This window comes from Chinchilla lanigera, unplaced genomic scaffold (assembly GCF_000276665.1).
Source record: "Chinchilla lanigera isolate Chin_1 unplaced genomic scaffold, ChiLan1.0 scaffold00001, whole genome shotgun sequence".
Taxonomy (NCBI): domain Eukaryota; kingdom Metazoa; phylum Chordata; class Mammalia; order Rodentia; family Chinchillidae; genus Chinchilla; species Chinchilla lanigera.
Window position 1 is genome coordinate 14,411,028 of NW_004955402.1, and position 22,541 is coordinate 14,433,568.

A 22,541-nucleotide genomic window follows, 5' to 3' on the forward strand; every position below is an offset into this window, starting at 1 on the left:
TTTTTAAATCCTTGCACATTTTGATTTCTAGTATCTCATTAGGAGTTTTGATCTATAGTCATAAAGGATAATGATCTCTATATATTCTCCCCCCTTCCCTCCCTTCCTGTCTCCGCGTGTGTGTGCGTGTGTGTCTGATTTCTTTGTCTTTGTTATCAAATTAGTACTGTTCTTGTAGAGTGGAATAGCAGTGTTCTCTTCCATTCTGTTTTTTGGAAAAGTTTGTAAAATATTGGTGCTAATTCTTTAAATGTTTGGTAGGCTTCATTACCAAAAAGCATTTAATCATGGGCTTTTCTTTGAGCAAACACACAAAAAAAGTGCTGTTGGGGTTGAGGGTTTAGCTCAGTGGCACAGTGACTGCCTGGCAAGTGCAAGGTCTTGAGTTCGATTCCCAGTACTGGGAAAAACCAAAATCAAAAAAAACAAAAAAAGTGCAGTTGACTAATTCAGTCTCTCGTGATGGGACCACGTGTAGTGGGCTCTTCCGCCTCTTAGTGCCGGGCCTGCATGTGTCCTGCGTCCTTTCCGATTCTTTACTCTTGCTCTCAGTATGTCTTCCTGATTCATCATATATGAAGAGGGTACGGTGGTTTGATAAACCTTGTTGAAGCTTTGTAAAAGCCCATAAATGGTTATTTTATATTTCAATTACAACATGAAAAACAAGTTTAAATGTAAAACCATGAAGAAGTTAATATACCCTTGATTTAGCTTAGGCTGTGTTATTTAAGGAGATTTTAGTTGTCCCACAAAGGACACTTTTGGAACATCATCGTGGTTTTGTGTGTGTTTCAGTGCAGTATTACACATAAATGAGCCTCTCTGGGACAGGTCATCTCTGGATTTATTACTCCACTCAGTAATTTGATTTCTAATGTTATTTCTTGTGTGTTGTAGTTTGTTGCTATTAACAGTGCTTTCAGGGGTTGCATTTGGTTTCCCTAATTAGAGATTTCAGCAAGATCAGTTACTCTTCATTTGCTCAAGTCAGTCTTATATATAGCAATAAAAGCATGTATTTTCCCCCCTTGGAGATTAAGTAAGTAATGTTGATTAAATCATCAGTTTTAGAAATAGAATGGTAAGGTAGATTAAGCCTATTAATTGGATGATTTTTTAAGCTGCTTATATATGCTTTTGGTCATTAGCTTATAGGCTATTCTCAACCAGGGGCAGCACCTACTCCTGTGGGGTTTTAGAAGTGGAGTTCTGTTTTGATTCAGTGACCCAGCAGGGGGTGGGGCAGAGTGTGCTGCTAGCAGTTGGTGGCTGGGGCTCAGTAATACTAAACATTGCGTGATGTGAGGGCCAGATCCACCCAACTAAACTACCCAGAATTCTAATAACACCCCCTGAGAAGCAATGATAATGGAATTTGTCTTGCATTTCAATACTTGCAATATTGAGTTAACCGTATTTCTCTTACAGGAATCTTATAGTTTCTTCCATATAACTTTTAAATTTAATAAACAGACTTCCATAGAAGTATTGGACTGTTTTTGTGGGTATCATAGACTTCCTAAACTTTTATAACTGAAATACACAGAGAAGAGTAATGTGTCCCATTGGGGGGCATCTTGGAGAAGGGTGACTTTGAAATCTCAAAGTTTTAAGTTAAAAATTTAAATTTTGCATTTGTTTTTTGGATGTGATTTATGTACAATAAAATATGCTGGATTTAATTGCAATACTACTGCAAATCAAGATATAAATCATTTCTCTCACCTGCAGAAAGGTCCGTCATGCCATTTACCACCCCCAACCCTCCTTCCAATCCTGGCCCTAAGTTCTAGTACTGTAACTTAATATTTAGAGCTTTGCCTGTCTTAGAACTCTGTGTGATGGAAAGCAGAGATTGATGCCCTCTTGTTTCTGAACTGTCTCAGTCAACATGTTTTTGAGTTTAGTTACCTTGTTCATATTAGTAGTTCGTGCTTTTTAGTGCTTAGTAGTAGTATTCTGGTATATAAATACCCCATAATTTATCCATTGTACTCGAGTTGTTTACAGTTTTTGCCCCATATAAATAAAGTTACTGTGACCATCTTTGTACAAGTGTTTTTTTATGTTCTTTTTTTTTTGTTTGTTTTGTACCAGGAATTGAACTCAGGACCTTGTGCTTGCGAGGCAGGCGCTTGTGCCACTGAGCTATCTCCCCAGCCCTATACAAGTAGTTTTGTGAACATTTTTGTCTTCTTTTCTCTTAGATAAATAGTGAAACTGTAGGATCATAGAATAGGCCTGTGTTTAATTGTGTAACGGACTGTACTATATATTGCAGCTGGTTGTACCATTTCACACTCACTTTAGTGATACACTTCTATTTCGGTATCTTTTGGAAGAGCTGAGGTTTTAATTTTTATAAGGCACAGTTTAATTTTTATAGTTAGCACTTTTTGTATCCTAAAACATTTTTGTACCTCATGTTTGCAAATGTTTTTTTCCAAGTCCCCCTTCCCCAAGGCGTAATAGTTTCAGTGTCCATTTGAGGTCTATCACCAATCTTGAGATAATGTTTGTGTCTGGCGTGGGGTGAAGGTTGAAGTTTAAACAGATACCTTGTTACTCTACCTTATTAAAATTGCTTTCCCTTTGCAAAAAGAATGTAGTGTAAAAAACACAGCACTCTTTTTTATTATGAAGAAAATAAAAAATAATAAAATAACAACCACATAGAAACAAAACAAAGCAAAAATAAAAATGATACAGGTTTTCAAAACAAAATGATAGGAATTAACAGTGGTTGTTATATTACATATTGTTATCTTCGGTGAAGTTGCTCAGAGTACCAGATAGAAGAGTGCAATATTGATCAAACCACTATAGAGCATAAAAAATAATTTAAAAAAACATTAGAAATGATACAGAGCTTCACAAACAAGATGGTAGGAATTCACCAATGGTTGCTGTATTGCATATTGTTGTCTTCAAATTAGTTGTTCAGATTACCAGATATAAGCATGCAAAATTCGTCAAAAAATTTAAGCATTAACTGTTCCTTTCAATAAACCAATAGACAGCAACAGTACAGTTATCCCAGCTATCCCTATATATTTTTTCCCCTTCTTTCTTTCTTTTTCTTTTTCTCCTTTCCCTCATCCCAGTTGTTCCTTCCTTTGAGCAATTTCTTTTCCCTTTCGTAAATCTATTGTACATTTGGGTTTTATTTACTCTTTCAATTTCTTACACGAGGGAGACAATATGATGTTTACACATGTGGGTCTAATTTATTTCACTTATGAGTATGATCTCTGGTTGTATCCATTTACCTATAAAAGCTTGGTAATACTTACTAATACTCCATTGTATCTTAGTAATACTCCATTGTATAAAAATACCACATCTTTTTTATCCATTCCTCAGTTGATGGGCATTTGGATTGTTTCCAAGATCTAGCTATGACAAATTGTGCTGCTATAAACATGAGTGCACATATATCACTGTGGTATGATGTTTTTAATTCTTCTGGGAAAATACCCAGAAGGGGAATAGCTGGGTTAAGTGGGACTTCTAATCCTAGTTTTGTGAGGAATCTCCATACTGATTTCTACAGTGGTTTCACCAATCTGCACTCCCATCAGCAGTGGAGAAGAGTTCCTTTTTCCCCATAGCCCCTCTAGCAGTTGTTACTGGTTGATTTCTTGATGGTAACCATTCTTTCTGGGGTGACATGGAATCTCAGTGTTGTAATTTGCATTTCTTGAATAGCCAATGATGTTGAACATTTTTTTCATATATTTATTTGCCATCTGTATTTCTTCATCTGAGAAGTGTATATTCATCTCAGATGCCTGTTTTTGCATTGGGTCTTTGAATTTTGGGGGCCTGTCTTTTTAAAAAATTCTTTATATGTTCTAGATAGAAGTCCTTTGTCTGAGGGACAGTCAGCTAGAATTTTTTCCCAATTTGTGGGTTTTCTTTTGACTCTGTTGGTGATTTCTTTAGATGTGCAAAAACTTTTCAATAAGATGAGATCCCAGCTGTTAATTCTTTGAAGTATTTCCCATGCAGTTTGGTTTTTGTTCCTGAACTCTCTACCTACCCGTATGTCTTCAAGATTTGTACCTACTTTCTCTTTCAGTAGGTTTAGAAACACAACACTCTTAATTACCCTCAAAATTTATTCCTTGCTTTGAACACAGTTATTCTTTCCACTCTCTAAAACACTTCTTGAAGTCCTCTTTTGTGAGTGTCTTTACAAGGTCTGAGCGAAGCTAGAATGAATGCAGCTGCCCGTTATAATCCAGTGGAAAGGGGGGCTCATTAACATCTACAGTATTCACCTGCTGGCACCATGTGACTGTTGACTGTTCCCCAAAGTGAAATGACCATGAAAGGTAGATGGTTTCACTTGATTTAGGGTATCAAGGCAGCCATGCCAGTGCGACTAAAGACCTTCCAAAACTGCTTTGGGAAGGAGAAAGAATGACGGGGTAAGTGTGTTTGAAGCAGGAGTGGGACTATTTTAAGGCAGATTAATGGCAATGTATGTTTTATTGTAACAAATACTTTAAAAAATTTAAACATTCACTGTATTTTTATGACACTTCATAATTATTACTATAATTAGATTCAGTCCACCATCTTACTATTTATTTTCTATTCTGTTGTTTCTCCTTTACTGTCATTTGAGTTCATTAAATAATACTTTAGTATTTCATCCTATATCCTTCATTACCTCAATAGCTATACTGCTTTTATTTGTTCAGTAGTTAGTTGCTGTACTTAACTATATAAAGATAAAATATACCTCTTTAACTCAGTGCTCAGCTTTAAACTAATACCATTTCACACGAGAACAATTTAAACCATATAATTGTGTTACCCATGACCCTTCCTATCCACTGTGCTTTTTTTTGCCACTTAGTTTACTTTCACATAATGTACCCTAATTTAACCTTCATAGTACATTGTTATGGATTGGTCATATGCCTCTTAAAGAAAAAGTATTTTTTTATATTTACCACTTTTAGTGCTTCTTCATTTTTTCCCTACAAATCCATATTTATTTCTGATCACATTTTCCATCAGCCTGTCTGCAACTCACCATCTCTAGAATTGGAGGCTTCTCAACAAAGCTGCTGTGAATACTTTTAAAGGTTTATGTAAGTCCACCTTTGTGTAGTATAGCAGCCCTTACAGCAGTCTTCATTTTATATTCACGGTTCTTCAAGGATAAAATCAAAGCTCATTCTTAAAGTATTTAACTGTCAATCCTTGAAGAAGTTTTAATAAAACAATAGATAAAAGTGGTCTGTGGACATCGTTTGTAGTTTTCTGAGGACTTTGCAGGTGTTTTAATGCAAGCTTAAAGAAAGTAACTACAATATAGGTAGGAAAGTCCTGACTGGGACTTTCAACTTGCTGTAGGAAGCAGTCAAGTTCCTGCGTTTCAGTTGACTGTGTATTTCGCTATTTCATCTTCTGATGTATATCACTTGGTGGGCTGAAGCACTTTTGCACTATGAAAGTGGCAAAACAAAAACACTTTCAATAAGTCCCATCTAGTGACAGGTTGGTCAGGGAGTTAGCAGCTGAGAAAGGTTGTTTAGAGGCTGAGTAGTGTTTATGAATAGGCATCAAAGCGCTACATTCTCTGTTCACATTTGTTGGCTTAAAGCTAAGAGTGACCGCAGTATTTTTAATTGGAAGGCATAAAGCCTATAGAATGACTTTCTGGTTATTTTTTTGTTTGTTTTTTTGGTTTTTTTTTTTGGTACCGGGCATCGAACTCAGGGCCTCATGTTTGCTAAACAGGTGCTGTGCTGCTGAGCTATAGCCCTGACTCTCAGAATGACTCATTTTCATTGTTCATTCATAATAGTAATATTATTGGGAGACATTAGACACATGGCTGTCCTATAAGCACTGATTGAATTCCACTTAAGTAACACACACTAAAATATTCAAAGGTGCCAAAACCTTTCTCCTGTAGTAAATGCTAAGTTGAAGGTGATTGCATTGCAATACAGACCTAGAATGGTAGGGAAAGTAGACAGTACTGCTGACATACACAGAAGTTGCACCTAGTCCAGACCTGGGGTCAGTGTATGCTTGTAGACAGTGACAAAACATGGTATCTAAGTTGATTCCTGAATAACTTAGGTCATGGGACATGAGGACAGGACAGACAGATTGGAGAATGGAGTTCTAGGAAGAAAGGGTGCTCTGGCAGTTCACTGTCTAGATCAAAGGGCAAAAATAATTTGTTGCATGATCAATAGTTTGAGACAGGAAGAAACAAATGAGAGATAAGACGGAGAAAGAGGTCATCGATCACTTCATGTTGTGCTTGGATGCTTGGACTTGATTTTATAGGAAACTTTCAGCCATTGGAGCATTTTAAGCAGAAAATCTCATCAGATTACTTAGTGTTATTTTAGATCTTTTGCCTACAGTGTAACATTAATACCAGACATATAGAGAGATTTTTTTGTAAATGATGGTTGCTGAAGTAATCTAGGTAGCAAATAATGGAAATAGAAATGAGACAAACAGATGGTTGGAAAACCGTTAAGGTGGAGGAATTGATAAGAGCACAGGTAGAATCCAGAGGGAAAAAGGACTGAGGGCATCATCCCAGTTTTCTGGCTTGGGAATTTGGTGGAAATGGGGCCATTATTCCTTGAAACAGAAGGGAGCGAAGCAGTAATGGCTCAAAGCATGCTGACTCTGGGACTCCTGTAGTATTTAAGACTTCATTAGAAAGTTGAACAACAAATCTGGGTCTGCTGGAGAGTGTTCTGTTGGGGATAAAGATGGGAGTCATTAGCATATGACAACTAGTGTATTATCTTTGTACTTTGCATAATTACAGAACTGGAATTAGAACTCAGAGCCATAATTACATGCCACAGCTGTCTTTTTACTCCTGTAAGAGACTGTTGAAACACAGGCACTTAGGAATGACAGAATTCTAGGGCAGAAGTTAGCAAGCAGCGTTGTCTGTGTTCTGAACTGACTCAAAAGGAATAAAAGGGAAGTGGTAAAAGTGAGCGCTCTGTTGATTCAGAAGTTCTGCTTGTTGACCAGCAGAGGGCAGTCAATCTCAAAGCTCAGTGTTTTCTGCTCTGTGTTCCCTTAAGCCCTAGGAAACCCAGTCTTTTGAATGTAGATTTTCAGTGTTCCTGTTCCACTGGGTCTGGCACCCAGGGCACATTTATTTATCCTTGATTCTGAGTCTCACAGGATGTTCACTTTTTGTTCCAAACCAGATCTTTAGTCTACTCCATATTTCTCATGTCTAATCCTTGTCTCCACCTTAAAGTTTGAAAAAGACTTGGTCGTCCCTAAGAGCCCTTATGGGGGCATGGAGTTGGGACGTCGTGTAAATGGGGTAGAGAGTCTGAGAAATACAGGTATTAACAGTGCCCTGGGTTTTGTGCTTGGTTAACTTAAGATTCAGGGAAGCTTGTGTTTTCTTTGTCTTTTGATTGGGGAAAACAAAATGAAAGATGTTGACTTTCAGTTTCTAGAGACCGTCCTGATAAAGCCAGTTGACTTTTTATATGCAGGTTTGAGTCTGTTTTTAGTCTCACAGGTAATGTCTCTCGTAATGCGGTTTGAGGGAGAACATCTTACACATGTGGCACGAACACCCAGTTACCACACTCACGAGTCAGGATCGAGCTGGCTTTTTGCAGCAGCAGAATATCTCCCACTGTTTGATTGGAAGGGTGTAAGGAAAACTTCCTGGCCCAGGATACATCCTTCATCCACCTGCCACAGAGCTGAAATGGCTGTAGTCTGCTTTTTAGCTTTAAGCATTCCAGGCTTCACTAAAATTTTAAAAATTCACTGAGATAAGATCATGTAACACAGGTAAGTGTGACAGCATGAATTATTTCTCTGAAGTTAGTTAGCCAGTGATTGAACAAAAATGCAAGAAACAGGAATATAGGCATAAAATTTTAACTGGTATGAGGAAGAAAGTTCTAGAGCTAGAATTACATTCACTGCCTTCCACTGACTTCACTGTGATGATAAGGCCCAGCATTTATAAAGTGTATACAATGTCCCAGTGCTCAAAGCAGCCTTGTAACCAACTTCACGAGCTCATTCCTATCCCTGGTTTGCAGACCTGAAACCAGAGCATAGAGAGTTAAGTAATTTGTCTGAAATTGCTTATGAAATTGACAACTGGTGTTCACCACTGTGTTGTGTAGCTTAGTTCCTCACCCTTAGGGAGAGCCCAGTAACCCAAGTGATTTTGAGTTGGACCAGAACATGGACTAGCACGAACCTCGTGTGGTCTGCTAGGAAACAGGCCCAATGTAAAGGCATAGAACCTCAGCAGGATTCAGGAAGCCACCAGGTTTGTAACCCTGTTGTTTCTGCTTCTGACATAGTAGAGCAGGATCTGACATAAGGAAATGTGGAAGAAGAAGTAGAAAAGCTTTAAAGGTTTTGCTTCAGAGCACCTACACTCTTAAGTTAAAGGGATAAAAACTTGGATGACTGATGACTTTTACTTTTAGTTGCTTAATTCATTCTTACAACAGTGTTATTTCTCCGAAACTAGTAACTAATCATTTGTTTTTTCTTATAAAAACAAAGACTTCCACAAAGGTTTTAGTGAGTGCTGACTGACCTGGCAGTGTTGGAGTAGGTCAGCAGTGAAGTTTGCTTAGGCTTCCTAGGGTGTGTGTTGGGTGCTTAGGAAGTGGATTCTTTCATCTTCCATTCACCTACCCTCTTTTCCTACGGTGAAGAATGCAGATTAAGAAATACTTTCATATAGGAAGTCCAGTGAGCAAACCAGTGCAGAAATAAACAGTGCACTGTGACAGGTGGCTGGATTTTTTCCTCACAAACTCGGCCCTCAACTACATTGGTGTTCTTTGGCATTGACATTGTGCTGTGACCGCCCGTCAGACCTGCTCATCCTTGGGGAAGGGACTTGGTGGGGTAAAGGAAAATCAAAGCTAATTGTAAAAGGCAGATGTGGTGTTTATGTCTGTAAATTTCCAGGATGCGCTCCATCGTCTTCTCTGTGGGTGGTTGAGAGGGGGCTGGTTACCCTGGCCAAGTCATCATGGAATGAACAGGTCAGAAGAACACGTCAGAACGGTAGACTCTCCTGAATGAGACACAGGGAAATAAAAATGCTCGGCATATATTTGGATTCAGGTTCAAAAAAGATTGACTTTCTCAGTCACTGTTTAGGGGAAGAGAATGCTATCACCTTCATGAAGTTGTGAATTATGAAAGACATTTCTGTTGGCTTGCTGACTGTCCCTTGGGGTTTGTTTCATTTATAACATTGCCTCAGGCCTTCTGCTGCATCCTGTTGGAATGACCTCCTTTTCAACCCTGTGCTGGCAGCTGTAATGCACCCCTCCCCCGTCCTTCAGGCGTGTCACATGACAAATGTGAACTGTGACCCCTTTGTTCCTTAACCCAGATGATTGACTCTGTCTCTCTTTTTTTAAACATTTAATAATTTTGCCTTTTTTCTTTTCTTTCCCTCCTTTCCCCCTTTCCCTTCTTTTAATTTCCTATGGAGATAAGATTTTTTTAGTAATTTAGTTTTTATCAAAATATAAGGTTGATAGAAAAAATGCACAGATCATGGGCATCCTCACGGTATGGGCACACTCGTGTAGATAGTCACACCAAGACGGAAACATCGCCAGGACTGTAGGAGACACTGCACTTGTAGTCACACCTCAGGCCCCCGGGGGACTCACTCCACTGACTTCACAGCTTTGCTTTTTCTAGCTTTTATGTTTGGGAACTTGGTGGAAACGCAGTCAGTATGTCTTCCTGTCTTCCTGTGTTCCTGTGTCCTCTCGTTTGACTTGGTTGTGATGTGCAGCTGCGTTACCCAACTGTTACCGCTGTGTAGTGGTCTGTGGTGTATTCACGCCCCAGTATTTTGTTTGTTTGTCTGTTTTTGCAATGCTAGCAATTGAACCCAGGGCCTCACGTATGCTAGGCAAGCGCAGTGCCACCGAGCTGCACTTTCAGTCTGTGATATTCCCATCTATCCCACTGTTAATGGACGCTGGGATTGTCTCCAGTTACGGCTGTTGTGAGTAGTAGTGTGAAACATTCTCCTACGTGAGTTTTGATTAAATATGACATATTTCTAGGTATTACATAAAAATGAAATAGCCATGACATAATATCAATCTGGTCATTCAATTTAAAAATTGGTATGAAGCGCTGATCCTACTAGTCTTAGGCCAACTCTTGTAGGAAATATTTTTACACATATATAGATTCAGCTTTAGTGTAATACTTCTAATTTATGTTTAAAGAAATTGCCCTAGTTAAGTGTACTATGGTTCTAAACAGAGAACTCCAGTAAGCGACACAACTCACTACCAATGACAGGGTTTACTAACTTCCTTCCTAATATGTACTTTTTATTCATTCTTCAAAGGTGAGTTGTGGGCGCACTCTGAAAAAATCTTGTGAAAGTCTTTCCATGGTGATAACGTACAGTAGTTAAGGAGACGTGTAAGTTGCACCACCTCTGGGTGGTGACCCCTGCCGAGGGCAGCTGTGTGCCCAGTGCTCACCTGCCACCGTTGGCCAGGGACACAGAGGTTGATTCTTGCACATGTGCAGGTGGCATTCCTACCAAAAGCCCTGCAGAAGCTCTGTGCTCCCAGTCAGCTTCTGAACAGGTGGCCATGCATTTGTGCAGTCAGAAACAACTTTCCCTTTTCTAAAACGTGGGCTTTCCAAAGTTCATGCCACAGATTCTTGGAAACAAGTTTAGCCTAATGAATATGGAAATATGATTGTGATAACATATCTTTCAAAACCCAAAGTATCTTTTAGGAGAATTTATTTTACCATCAGATAAAGTGTCCCCAAATCATGGCCGTGAATGGAATTAAGTTGATGGTTTTTTACTCTGGCATTTTGGAAACCTTAATATCTCTCTCTCTCTCTCTCTCTCTCTCTCATGGAGGGAGGAATTAAAATGTGGTGGTTATAAAAGGAGAGTAACAGAACCAGAATTGCTTTCTGTGTTAGGCAAACATCTTTTTTCATGTCAGTCTTTTGAATGGACAGAATTGCCAATCCTATCAAGATGGTTTTTGAAGCAAAGTATGGTACAAAAGAGAGAAAGAGTAAACTTTTATAAGACTATCCTTTGTGAATTCTTAGCTTTTCATTTCTTCTTCCAATTTTATTTCAAGATAGTAATGCATGGACATTAATATTTGGAAAGCTGTTAATACAACAATATAAAATTCCATTCATTTTTGAATGACATTTGGACCTCACATAGCTTGCCTGGTTTTGAAGCAGTAATTTCTTTTTTTTGGTTTTTTTGGTTTTTTTCCCGGTACCGGGAACTGAACTCATGACCTTGCACTTGCCAGGCAGGCGCTTTGCCGCTGAGCTAAATCCCCAGCCCCTGAAGCAGTAATTTCAATTCAGAAAATCTTATTGATGCCTCTTGTTTTTCTCTGTACTTTGCTAAGCCCTAGTGGAACAGAAACAGTAATCACTGTCTTCAGAAAGCTTCTGATCTAGTAGGCATGTGATGGTGGTGGAAACAGACAAATGACTATCATACCAGTGTAAGGTCATTGACAGAGAGAATTTCCTCAGATGGGGGGGCAGGTGGACCCATTTGAAATGAATCTCAGAAGATGAATAGATTGACCTAGGATGGCTCCTTCTGTTGGCAGAGAGATAGTGTGGCTAGAGTTAAGATACTTTATAAAGAAGGTGTGGGAAGTAAAGCCAAAAGGAAGCCAAGATGATGGTCGCATTCCTGGATGAGTGACAATCTAGTACAGTGATTAACAGCATTTAATTAAATCAAATTAGAAACTGACTCCCAACTCAACCTTGATATGTGACTTTGAGCAGATTGCTTCATTTTTCGAAGCTCACTTTCCTCATTTGATAAATGAGCATAGCACTCAGATAACTTGCAGCAACATTGTATGAAAGAAAAAGAGATAACGTGTAAAAAGTGAGTAATACTGTTCTCAACATTTTACAAGTTCCCATGTAGCTATACTGGACAGTGGGGAGCATTGACAGTCTAATTCATGCAAGTCTTTGATCTTGATTTTTGCTAATGACATACAGCAGACCTCACACATTTAGAATGTACAATCTGATAAGGTTTTTGTGTATGCATATACCTGTCAAATCATCACCATGATCAAAATGAAAAACACATCCATCACTTTAAAAAAGTTTTGTGTAAGATCTTTACAGTGCAAAGTCTGGTCTGGAATGTGCAGGAAAATGGAGTGAAATGGCCTGAAAGTAGAGAAATACCTAAGTTCAGAGACCATGGCTAGGTCCCAGGGAGGAGTGCATGAGAGAGTGTGGGCTGCTGGAGGACAGGCCTGCATCTTCCTCATACCATGGTCTCCATACCTACCTGATGCATAGAAGCTAGTGGGCTCGTCTGCACCCGGTGGGCTCTCCCTTTATGAAAGAGTGCCCTTTTACAGTGCTTCTCCTTTCATTCTGTTTAGGGCTCAAGAGACAATCTTGCTTGTGGGACATCCAGCCTGACAGCCACCAAACAGTTGCTCCGTCCAAGAATCACGAGAATCTGCCTCAGGGACTTGATATTCTGTATGGAACAGGAAAGGGAGATGAAGTACTCTCGAGCTCTGTACCTTGCCCTTCTGAAGTGACCGCTCCACTCACCGTCCAGATCCTTGTTGTTTACTGCCAAAGAAGACCAAAAGAGGATTGTTGCACTGTCCTGAAAACTCCGTTTCTGGAGAACAGTTACCAACATGAAAGACCATTGTTTACTGTTAATAAGCTTTTATGAAATCTTACTGTACATCTCGTGGGGTTCTTACAGACTAGAACTCAGCCTTGTCTTCTGAAAATTAGTTATGAAGTACACTTTACACAGAAATAGCAGTTGCTACCTCTGTGCTTAATTACAGCAGGCTAAGGCTCCACTTGTTACATCCTGCTTCCTTTGCCTGACTGTAACAAGGAGTCGTCTCCCCTGATAACAGCCTGTGTGTAGACACTGAGGAGGGGAAGTCACCACTTACCAAGAAGAATGTGTTTCCTCCTCAACTGAGCCTGTCTCAGAACGTTAGGTTTCCTGTGCTGGAATCACAAGTCGCTTAGTTAACCGGAACTGTCACCTTGGGTAGTTCAAGGTGACAGACCACTGTGGTGACCTGGCTGGGTTGAGCCCCAGGGTTGTCAGAATGACACTGGTGGGGACAGGCTGTGCCTGAAGTTGCCAGTTCCTTGGCCTCTCTCACCACGTGCTGCTTCTGATACCACGTGAGAGGACATCCTTGTCAGGGAAGCCTTCAAATTGAAGCTGCTGCTGATACACCTTGTTGGTAATGGAAAAGGGAGACAGTGCCGGAAGGAGTAGTGAGACACCGAGTTTAAACTGAGCAGGGAAAGATGAAAATGGAATCATACAACAGGAAAGGCCGCCCATGCCCGAAGAGGAAGGGGTGCGCTTTGCTGATGGAAAAATATATCATAGCCTGTCCAAAAAAGGAAAGCATATCAGACATTTTTGAATTCCAGTGCTATTTGAAAAGGAAGTTAATTTTTTTGCTTTGTATTGTTTTAAATTCCGAGAAGGATGGTTTGGGCAATTCCTTCTCCTTTAAAAAATTTCAGTTACCTTAAATTTTTAAGCATCTTGGTACATTTAAAAAATCCTAATTGGTGATTAGAAATTTTAAGCAATAGGAGTCCCCTTTGGATTCTGTACTTAAAAGGTAACTGTCCGATTGGGAGCCTGGGGTTCTTGGCTCCAAACATGAGAAGTACGTGCTGTGGCTGAGATAGAGATCCTCTGAGGAAGATGGTGATGTGCAAAGCAAGCCTTCTATTTTTTTTTTTTAAATTCTACCTGTGTGGATTATAACTGACAAAAAATAATAGTTGTTAAAATTGCATACACAAAAAATGTTTGAATCCTCCAAGAAGGTTTTAAAAATGGGAAAAGCTGTGCTGCTTAGAAAAAGAATTCAGGGGAACAAAGACCTCAAGTCTGTTACTCTTCGTATTGTTCTTCCCATTGGGACTGTTATGGCCACATACTATAGTAGGATTTAAATCAGCCACGTTGTTTGTTTCAGCAAGTTATATAAAATGCTATAAATTATGTATATGTTAAAAGAGTACTTTAAGAAGAGATCTATACCCAAAGTTGTTTTGTATATTTAAATGCTTAGCTTTATTTTTTTGTAAAGTGCAGCATACTCCCACATTTGTGTATAATCTTATTGATCAGATGTTTAAAATTATTTCAAATACTTCATTAAAATAATTATTTTATTATAAGAACAACCTTGCTCAGTCATTGACTTTGAAGGCTAGTTCTCAGGAGTAGCCAGTCCCTGGAGGCTCGCTCTGCTGGGCAGTGCATCTTCCTTGGGCCTGGTTGGGATTTATTTTGGAGTGTTAGCATTTGGGTTCCAGAGCTGCAGATCCAAGTTGCTGTATCACTTTCTTTGAAATAGTTCTAAATTTGCATGCTTTTTGACTCACAAAGCTAAAGTTCATTACAAAAGCTTTTCTTGGCCCATCAAGGTTTCCTTTACTAAGATTCTTGTTTTCAGAACATATTTCTACTGTACATTTTTAAACTTCATGTTGTGAAATGTATCTCACAGAGAGCACTAAGTGTATCCAAAGTCACCTTCCGTTCAGTTTGCGAAAACGTGGCCTTGGGGGAGATTTGATCTCCAGATGTACTTTCTTTGGCATACAGTTTTAATTCACAAAATCTATATTTCCATTTCTTTTGAAAAGTCAGAAGACCTGAAATCGCGCGGTACACCCTTGTATGTGGCAGCTGACAGGAGCGAGCCCGGGGCGCTCTGCTTCGGTAGGAGGCAGGTGCTGGCGCCCTTCTCCGATGCTTTGAGCACTGGAGTTTGTAGCCCCCTCCCCTCAATGTTTATCAGAGGGGATGAACGGTGAAAGGGGAAAGTATCAGAAATTTTCCACTTAATTATTTTTTAATGCAACTTGATGAGGTCCATTTTATATAAAAAACCACCCATTTCGTCCATTCACTTGTAACTGCCCTTTTAAATGTTCTCCCGAACACCTATGAGAGTCTTCCTCTAAAAACAAGCAATGTTTAACATTCTTTTAAAGCCTGTATCTCTTAAAACTTGCATTTGAGGTAAGTTTTGTTAAGACCTTTAATTGATACATTGTGGTTGTAGCGGAGGACCAAGTGGTAAGGCATAGTTTTTGGGTAACTGATGGAACCAGTCTCAGCTGATTAGATTGGACTTCATCTGTTTGCTTAGTTGTATAATGAACCAACTGAATGTTTATAAAACTTTGTTCTCAACATGACCTAGTGACAGTATGAGACAAAAGTCTACTGTGTAACATGTTTGTACATGACCTAGAAGCTAGATTTTATTTTTTAAGATTTGTATCTTTTCAAGCACTTTCATATGCCTTCCCAAACTGACACAGATGTTTTTGTTTTACTTATGAGCATTATGTACCCTTGATATCTTTTTCTCTGACTTCTTTAAACATGTTAGTTTTTTCATACGCATTTCAGTTGTATCAGTGCTTTAGCTTCTGCCCCACCCGGCCCCACCCCAGAACTAGAAATTGAACCCAGAGCCATCGCACTTGTTTTTAGTTTTTTTTTTTGTCTTTTCTTCCGGTACCAGGAATCGAACTCACGACCTTGCGCTTGCCAGGCAGGCACTTTGCCGCTAAGCTAAATCCCCAGCCCCGAGCCATTGCACTTGGAATGTGCCGCTTCACCAGCCCTTTTATTTTTTATTTGGAGACTGGGTCTTACTACATCGATAAGTTCCCCTGGCTGGCCTCAAGCCTGCAGTCCTCCTGCCTCTGCTGGGATCACAGGTTTGTACGACCACACCTGGCTACTTTTTCACTAAAGTTATTTCACCATTTAGAAATTGGTTCTCAGGATATTTTTCTTTGGGAAAACATTGAGAAACTCTGCTATGCAAGTAGAATCCTCACATGTTCATGTACCTGAACCCTGGCTGGGTAGATGAGATGAAAAATAGAGCTGTAGCAGTATCAGAATTTATGTAGCTTTTGCTGCATTGGACGTTCAGGGAAAGTAAAATACTCCCAAGAAACTCATTCTAAGACTCGGTTTTGTGGATACAGCATGATGAGAGCAACATTAATGGCAAGTCTTAAGATACTAAGGTCATGTTAGCGTCTCTAAGTTCTGCTGCTGCAGGTGGCACGCAGGCAGTACTGCATTGCCTGCACTAAAAGATACCCTGACCACCCACCTCTGTCCTGCTGCTCACCAGGGTGGGACCTTGAGCAGATTCTTTGTGCCTTTCTTTCTTCATCTAGAAGTAGTACCTTGCTGTAAGGTGATGGTGAGAATTGAATGAATGGTCCTATGTGTGTCGTATGAAGTAAACATTGTATGTCGGTAATGCTTGCAATGATTGGTAGATTTTGAATGACATATTTTACCTCCTGTGTACCTATAGTACTGTGTTACATTGATGAAAATCATTGGCTAAATGTATGAATCTTAGTGTAAATATAAGATTATATACAGTCTTATGTATGCATTGGAGATCGGCGGGTAGGAGGCTAAAAGCAGAAATATATGAATAATACAGAGGAACCATTTCACAGAATGGCTTTGTTGTTCACAAGATTGAAATCAGGGCCTTTGGCATGCTAAGCATGTGCTCTATCACTGACACCCCAGCTCCCCGAATAATTCTTATGTCCGTAACTTTGCCTCCTGTAGAGTTGGAAGCGGTAACTTTCATTACTTCCCTAGTTTTAAATGAAAACATTATAGGTACTTCTCAAACACTAGAAAAGGAGCATGCCAAAATAATTTTCTAACTTTTAGAACACCCCACGTCCCCTGCTTCCCTCCCAGATTCATCCATTTTTACCTGTTTTGTATATATCACTCCAGATTTTATGTATAATTACTATTATTTGCCCCCTTATTTGCATGTGACAGTATACTGGTCTGTCTTTTGCTACTTTCCCAGTCCCATTTTTCATTCAGTTTACACTGTTTTCCAGCCCAGGAATGCTTGTAGAAACTTACTGTAATCCTTGGGAAAACAACACACATTTTTTTTCCTTGTGAGATTTAGTTGTAGGCTGTGTGTGGTGTTAGGCCAGACAGACCCTAATGAAAGAATACAAGCATTGGCACAGTAAGGATCTGTACTGAGCTATGTGAGTCTTTCATGTCTGCCGTAGCAAATTACCACAAACTGGGTAGAAACAGAAATGTCTGAGAGATTCTGGAGACCAGAAGTCCAAAAGGTGTCTGCAGGACCATTTTCCCTCGGAAGGCTCTGGGAGAGAACTCTTCCTTAACTTCCAGCTTCGGGTGGCACCTGGCTTGTAGCAACAGACCTTTGCCTTTCTTTTCACACAAACTTCCCGAAGTCTGTTTCTTTTTCCTAGAAGGACAGCAGTCTTTGGATTTAGGGACCTTCCTAATCCAGTAAGATCTCATATTAACTCTTAGCTAATTATACCTGCAAAGAAACTTCTTCCAAATGGTTACTTTGTAGGGTTCCAGATGGACATGGATTTGGGGAGGACACTATTCAACCTCATCAGAGGAATGTGCTTTGTATTTCTGATGGTGCATCTTCCTTCCTTTCAGTCATAGTGAAAATCATGGTTGTGAAGATACAAAGGAGTTGATTTGTCTCCTTACAGTGGAAATTGAGAATAGTGAGGTCTGTGAGGATGCTGGATCTTATCTTTGCTTCCCTTCTCTTCCGTTTCAGGCAAGTCCCAGAAGTTTCTAGTCGGAGGCTATGCCCTGAGGAATGTCTTTGTTGTGGCTAATCCATGCTGTCCTGAGGTTTCCAGTTGTATATTCAAGTAACATCTTCAGAAGCTTTTTGAAATTTGAATGCTGTTTACAAGATGACTGGTCTTAAGGGAATTCTCCACAGTAGGAGCAAATCCTCAGTGTATTTCATGTGGAAGTGCTGATCCTAATAGAGATTAAGGATTAGAACATTTTTTTTTTTATAAAATGAACTCAGGTCCTCTCTCCAAAACCCTCAGGAGACTCTAGTCCCTAAAACAAGAATGAGCCAATATGTGGGAAATGGCAGTAACTGTTCGTGTCTGCTTCCAAGGCACCAAAGGAAGACCTGTCCCATTAAACCAATCAGAATAGTTGATTTGACCCTGGCAGGCTTGCTTCTGAGGTGGGACTCTGAGTTAGGGGAGGAAATCAGCCCAGATTTGCTGGGGAGAGACACACCTCCTTGGGGACCTGGACACTGGCAGACATCAAGACGAGCTTTATTCACTCAACTCCTGACGCACTGTTGGGCCTTAGCCTCTGGGACTGGGAGTTAGTAAAAAGTTACAAACCTAGGATCACTGTATGCTTTTGTATCACTGTATGTTTTTGTTAGATTTGTGACTAGAATATTTTAAAATCCTAACTTTTTAAAGATTGTATATTTTGCATACTACAGCTTTAAAAATCTGTCTTCCAGCTACTGCTTGTGGATTTATTGAATTTGGGCAAAACAGTTGACCGGGGTTTGTAGAAAAGGGCATACAGAAGAATCCTGCACAAGAGTCTACTACAGTCTGCAAAGGCCAGAAAACAGGCTTTGCCTAAAATGTGAGCATAGGAGCAATCATTTCCCAGATTCTGCCACTTGTTTTCACGATACAGTGTCTTCAGCTATCTCAGGGAGGGTGAAAGTCTAAGTCTTCCTCCATCTTTTGGAAAAATTCAGGGAGCTGCCTGAGGATGAGACAGGCAGAAACATCTGACACATCTCTCTGGTGGTATGCAGGAGCAACTAACTGATCATGCCAGGCTTTTTATCTTTGTTTGTTTGTTTGTTTTTTCCGGTACCGCGAATCGAACTCATGACCTTGCGCTTGCCAGGCAGGCGCTGTGCCGCTGAGCTAAATCCCCAGCCCCATGCCAGGCTTTTTAGTCACCTTCAGCGTGTGGCTTGGATCCACCTGGAAGCCCGTTAGAAATGTGCGGTCACAAACACCACACACAGAATCAGGCTCTGCGCTTTAGGGAGGTGTCCAGTGCGCCCTCAGGTTTGAAAAGCACTTCTCTAACTGTACACCCTAGAAGAGGGTTGACATCTGTCCTGTTATACCTCATTGTGTTGGTGATGGCCTGCTACTGCAGCTGGTCACAATCATTTAAATTTTGATTTTGTCACTTACGAGAACATTTGAGTTCAAGCTACTAAACCAACTATGTGAGTCATCATCCCTGTCAACCTTGTGTCTTCCACAGATTTCAGATGCATGTTTTCTGTGCTCATTCCGCTTGTCCACAAATGTGTTGAGCAAGACGGCCAGCTATAAAACCGTGAGGCATGTCATTGCCCTCCAACGTTAATCTATTAATTAGCACTCGTATCACTTCATGACCAACTGTGACTCTGTGCAATTGACCGTACTGCCGCAGAGTTCACTAAGTTTTTATGAGCAACTTCGAAGAACAAATTGCTCAGTTATATGCACCATCTAGGGCTTGGCAGGCATTTCAAGGAAGAGCCTGACAGTGGTTTGAAAGTCCCCTTCTGTTAGGGACTGAATTGTGAACCCCCTAAGCCATGCATGTACTGAGGTCCTGATCCCACTTTCCCTCAGAACGTGTGGGGTGTTTGAAGAGGAGAAGTTAAAATGAGGTCATCACAGTGGGCACTAATCCATTCTGGTTGGTGTCCTTAGAAGAGGAGGCCAGGACACAGACACACAGAGGAAAGACCATGTGAAGACAGCCGTCTGCAAGCCTAGGGGAGAGACTGCAGAAGAGACCAACCCTGCTGCCACTTTGATCTTGGATTTCTGGTCTCTAGAGCTGTGAGAAATGAATTTCTATTTAAGCCACCTGTCTGTGGTAATTTATGGCAACCCTAGCAGACAAATATCCCACGCCTCTGCTCTTCTGCTCCTGTTTTTTTGGTGGAATTTGTCACCTTGCTGTGACGGGCTGACCTGAGGTGGTGCCTTATTGTCTGTGGGAGAAAATGAGTATAAGTGAATCTACACTTACAGTGCCTTTTAGATTTTTACTGTGTTTGCTACAGCAAGATCCCTTGTCTTTACCCAGGATTGCCTCTGGAAGAAGCCCTTCAGGGGGTCACCAGAGGGGTGTTCAGGGTGTCCACATCCACAGGGTTTAGTAGAAGATTCTAGAAAATATCAGAATACAACAAATTATTTCCATACCCATGAACCAGGCTTCTGAGAGAACGAAAAAGTCCTCCACAAAACACAGGCTCTAGCTGCCTGGCATCTTGTACCCTGATGGTGGAATCCTTTTCTCTCCAATCTGGTGCCTCAGTCACCTTCTTGGCCACTGCCTATGTTTTCTATTTAGTGTCTTCCTCTTGTGCATCTTTTCTCCTGGGCATGATCCTCTCTACGCCACCTTCAGCCCTACTAAGAGCCAAGACTTGGGTGGGTGGGTCTTTAGGATGCTGATAGCTTTGGATAGTGTTTTTGTACTAAACTGTCTCTTAGGCACCTGGTCAGGTGCAAGTAACTGCTTTGGAGTCAGGTGCTGGTCCCTGGTGCAGACAACCTGGCCAGGGTGGCAATGCCACAGGTATGAGACAAGGCAAATCACAACCTCGTTGTGGCACTTTCTCAAGGGAGGTTTTAGCACAGCAGGCATGTTCTCAGGGTCTCATCTGTGGACCAGCAGCTTGGGGGTCAGGTGGGAGCAAAACCGCAGAACTACTAAGTCAGAGCCCGCATTTTAGAAAGACCTGAAGTGATTAGCATGTGCACTGTGAATCTGAGAAGCACCACACTACCAAACCCTCTCACTGAGTTTTAGTAAATCTGGACTTCTCTGTATATGAGGTTTGCTTGTAGCTGCATACCCTTGTGGGTCAGATCCAATCCAGGCTTAGGAATTGTAATGCAGAATTGAATCTTAGCCATGGTCAGATTTCAGAATGAGAAATTGAAGCCCAGAGAGATCAGGTCGTTTGCCTGAGGACACAGCACCAAAATGCATTTTGATTTGTGCACAATTTCTAGGAACTCCAGTAATATAAAAAAATATTTTCATTTGCAACCTGGCAAGGCAAGTCAGTTCCTAAGCCAGACAAATGTAAGCTCTAGTTCTAACCTTAAAACAATGGATGAATTAGCTGACTGCAAACATTAATGGTACCTACGGGGGTTTGTTGCAGTGAGGAATTGGGTGAAGTTAGGATTGTCTGCCAGAGAGACACCACCACGCTTCCTGTTAGTGTGCTCGGCACTTGGCGGACCACTCTAGCAGTCTCGCTCTCACAAAGGAGATTATTAAAGTCTGCCCCATTCCTATGCAGTTTCTCACACGTCTTTTGTATTTTGAATTTCCATTTTGATTCATATCAGATTGTCTTTGGTCCGCACAAGTTTTTCATTTAAATCAGACACCATGATAATAAAAGTAATTGCAATAAAAGTAATTGTAGTAGTAGCACTGGTAGTGATCAAAGTAGCCTAAAGCATTTTAGGTTTCTTTGTATGAACAAGCTGTTTGGGAATTTGTTAGCTTGATATCATGATTCTGAAAAATTGTGCTGTTAAGTTCTTGAGAGTTTGCTGAATTTTTCATTTGCTTCATAAGTTGATCTTTTAAAAACATTTTTAATGCTTTTTAATGGTCCTTGTTCATTCAGTATTCAGCCACAGAAAATCCATTTCACAGGGCCTTTGAGGTGGTAGAATTATACACATGAATACTTAAAGGGATATTAGAAATTCTGGCTACAGGCAGCTCATTTTATGGCGGAAGAAAATGATGTCCACATGTCTTAATCAGTTTTCTGTTACTATAATAAAACACCTGAGACAGTCAATTTAAAAAGAAAAGTTTATTTGGGTTCAGTTTTGCAGGTTTCAGTCCATGGTTGGTTTTCACACTGCTTTTGGACCTATGGCAAGGAAGAACATCACATTGGGGGCAAATGGTGGGAAAAGCTGCTCATCTCATGGTAGTTGGCAGCAAAGAGAAGGAAATGGGAAAGAGCACATCCCCAGTGCTGCCCACTGGATCCTGTCTTAAACTTTCACTACCTCCCGTAAGACCATGGGCTGCAGACTGAGCTTTCAACATCCAGGCCTTTGTAGAACGCTCACCCAAACCATAGCACTGTACATAGTCAGTGGCAAAGGAGAACTTGGAATGGAGGGGAACAGCAGGTCTGAGACCTCCCCCAGGCCTCTCTTTCCAAGTTGGACACAGGTCAGTGCCTGCTTCCACCTCCCCTCAATGTGTAATATTGCTGCTCTTGCTCCATGAGTCTCTTTTGTTCACTGGTTTTGCCATGTGAACAGCAGACATAGATATATGAGCCTACTGATTGGTTTAGCAGAGTCCTGGGTGTGGGTAATGGTGTGGGTTACCGTGTACCACATGTTACATCTCATACAGTGAATTCTGAGGTGAATAAGATGGACTCTAGGAGCTGCTGAGAGTTCCTTGTGTGGTACATAGGACCTTGGGAAGCAGATGACTAAAACACAGTGTGCTAAGGCTGAAACATGAACCAACCGCTAAGGGAGATGTGTTATCTTCCTCAACTTCTATT

At 40.5% G+C, this 22,541-nt stretch overlaps 1 protein-coding gene across 1 annotated transcript in view; it reads left to right on the forward strand.

Moving 5' to 3' along the window:
• The window catches only part of Taf4b (TAF4b RNA polymerase II, TATA box binding protein (TBP)-associated factor, 105kDa), a gene marked incomplete at its 5' end in the record, with an annotated part of 129,097 nt that extends 114,826 nt beyond the window's left edge, over positions 1-14,271 (forward strand). Inside the window, 1 exon segment of the mRNA XM_013505611.1 lies at positions 12,465-14,271. Coding sequence (XP_013361065.1) covers positions 12,465-12,629 — 165 coding nt within the window.
• Positions 14,272-22,541: the final 8,270 nt, after the last annotated feature.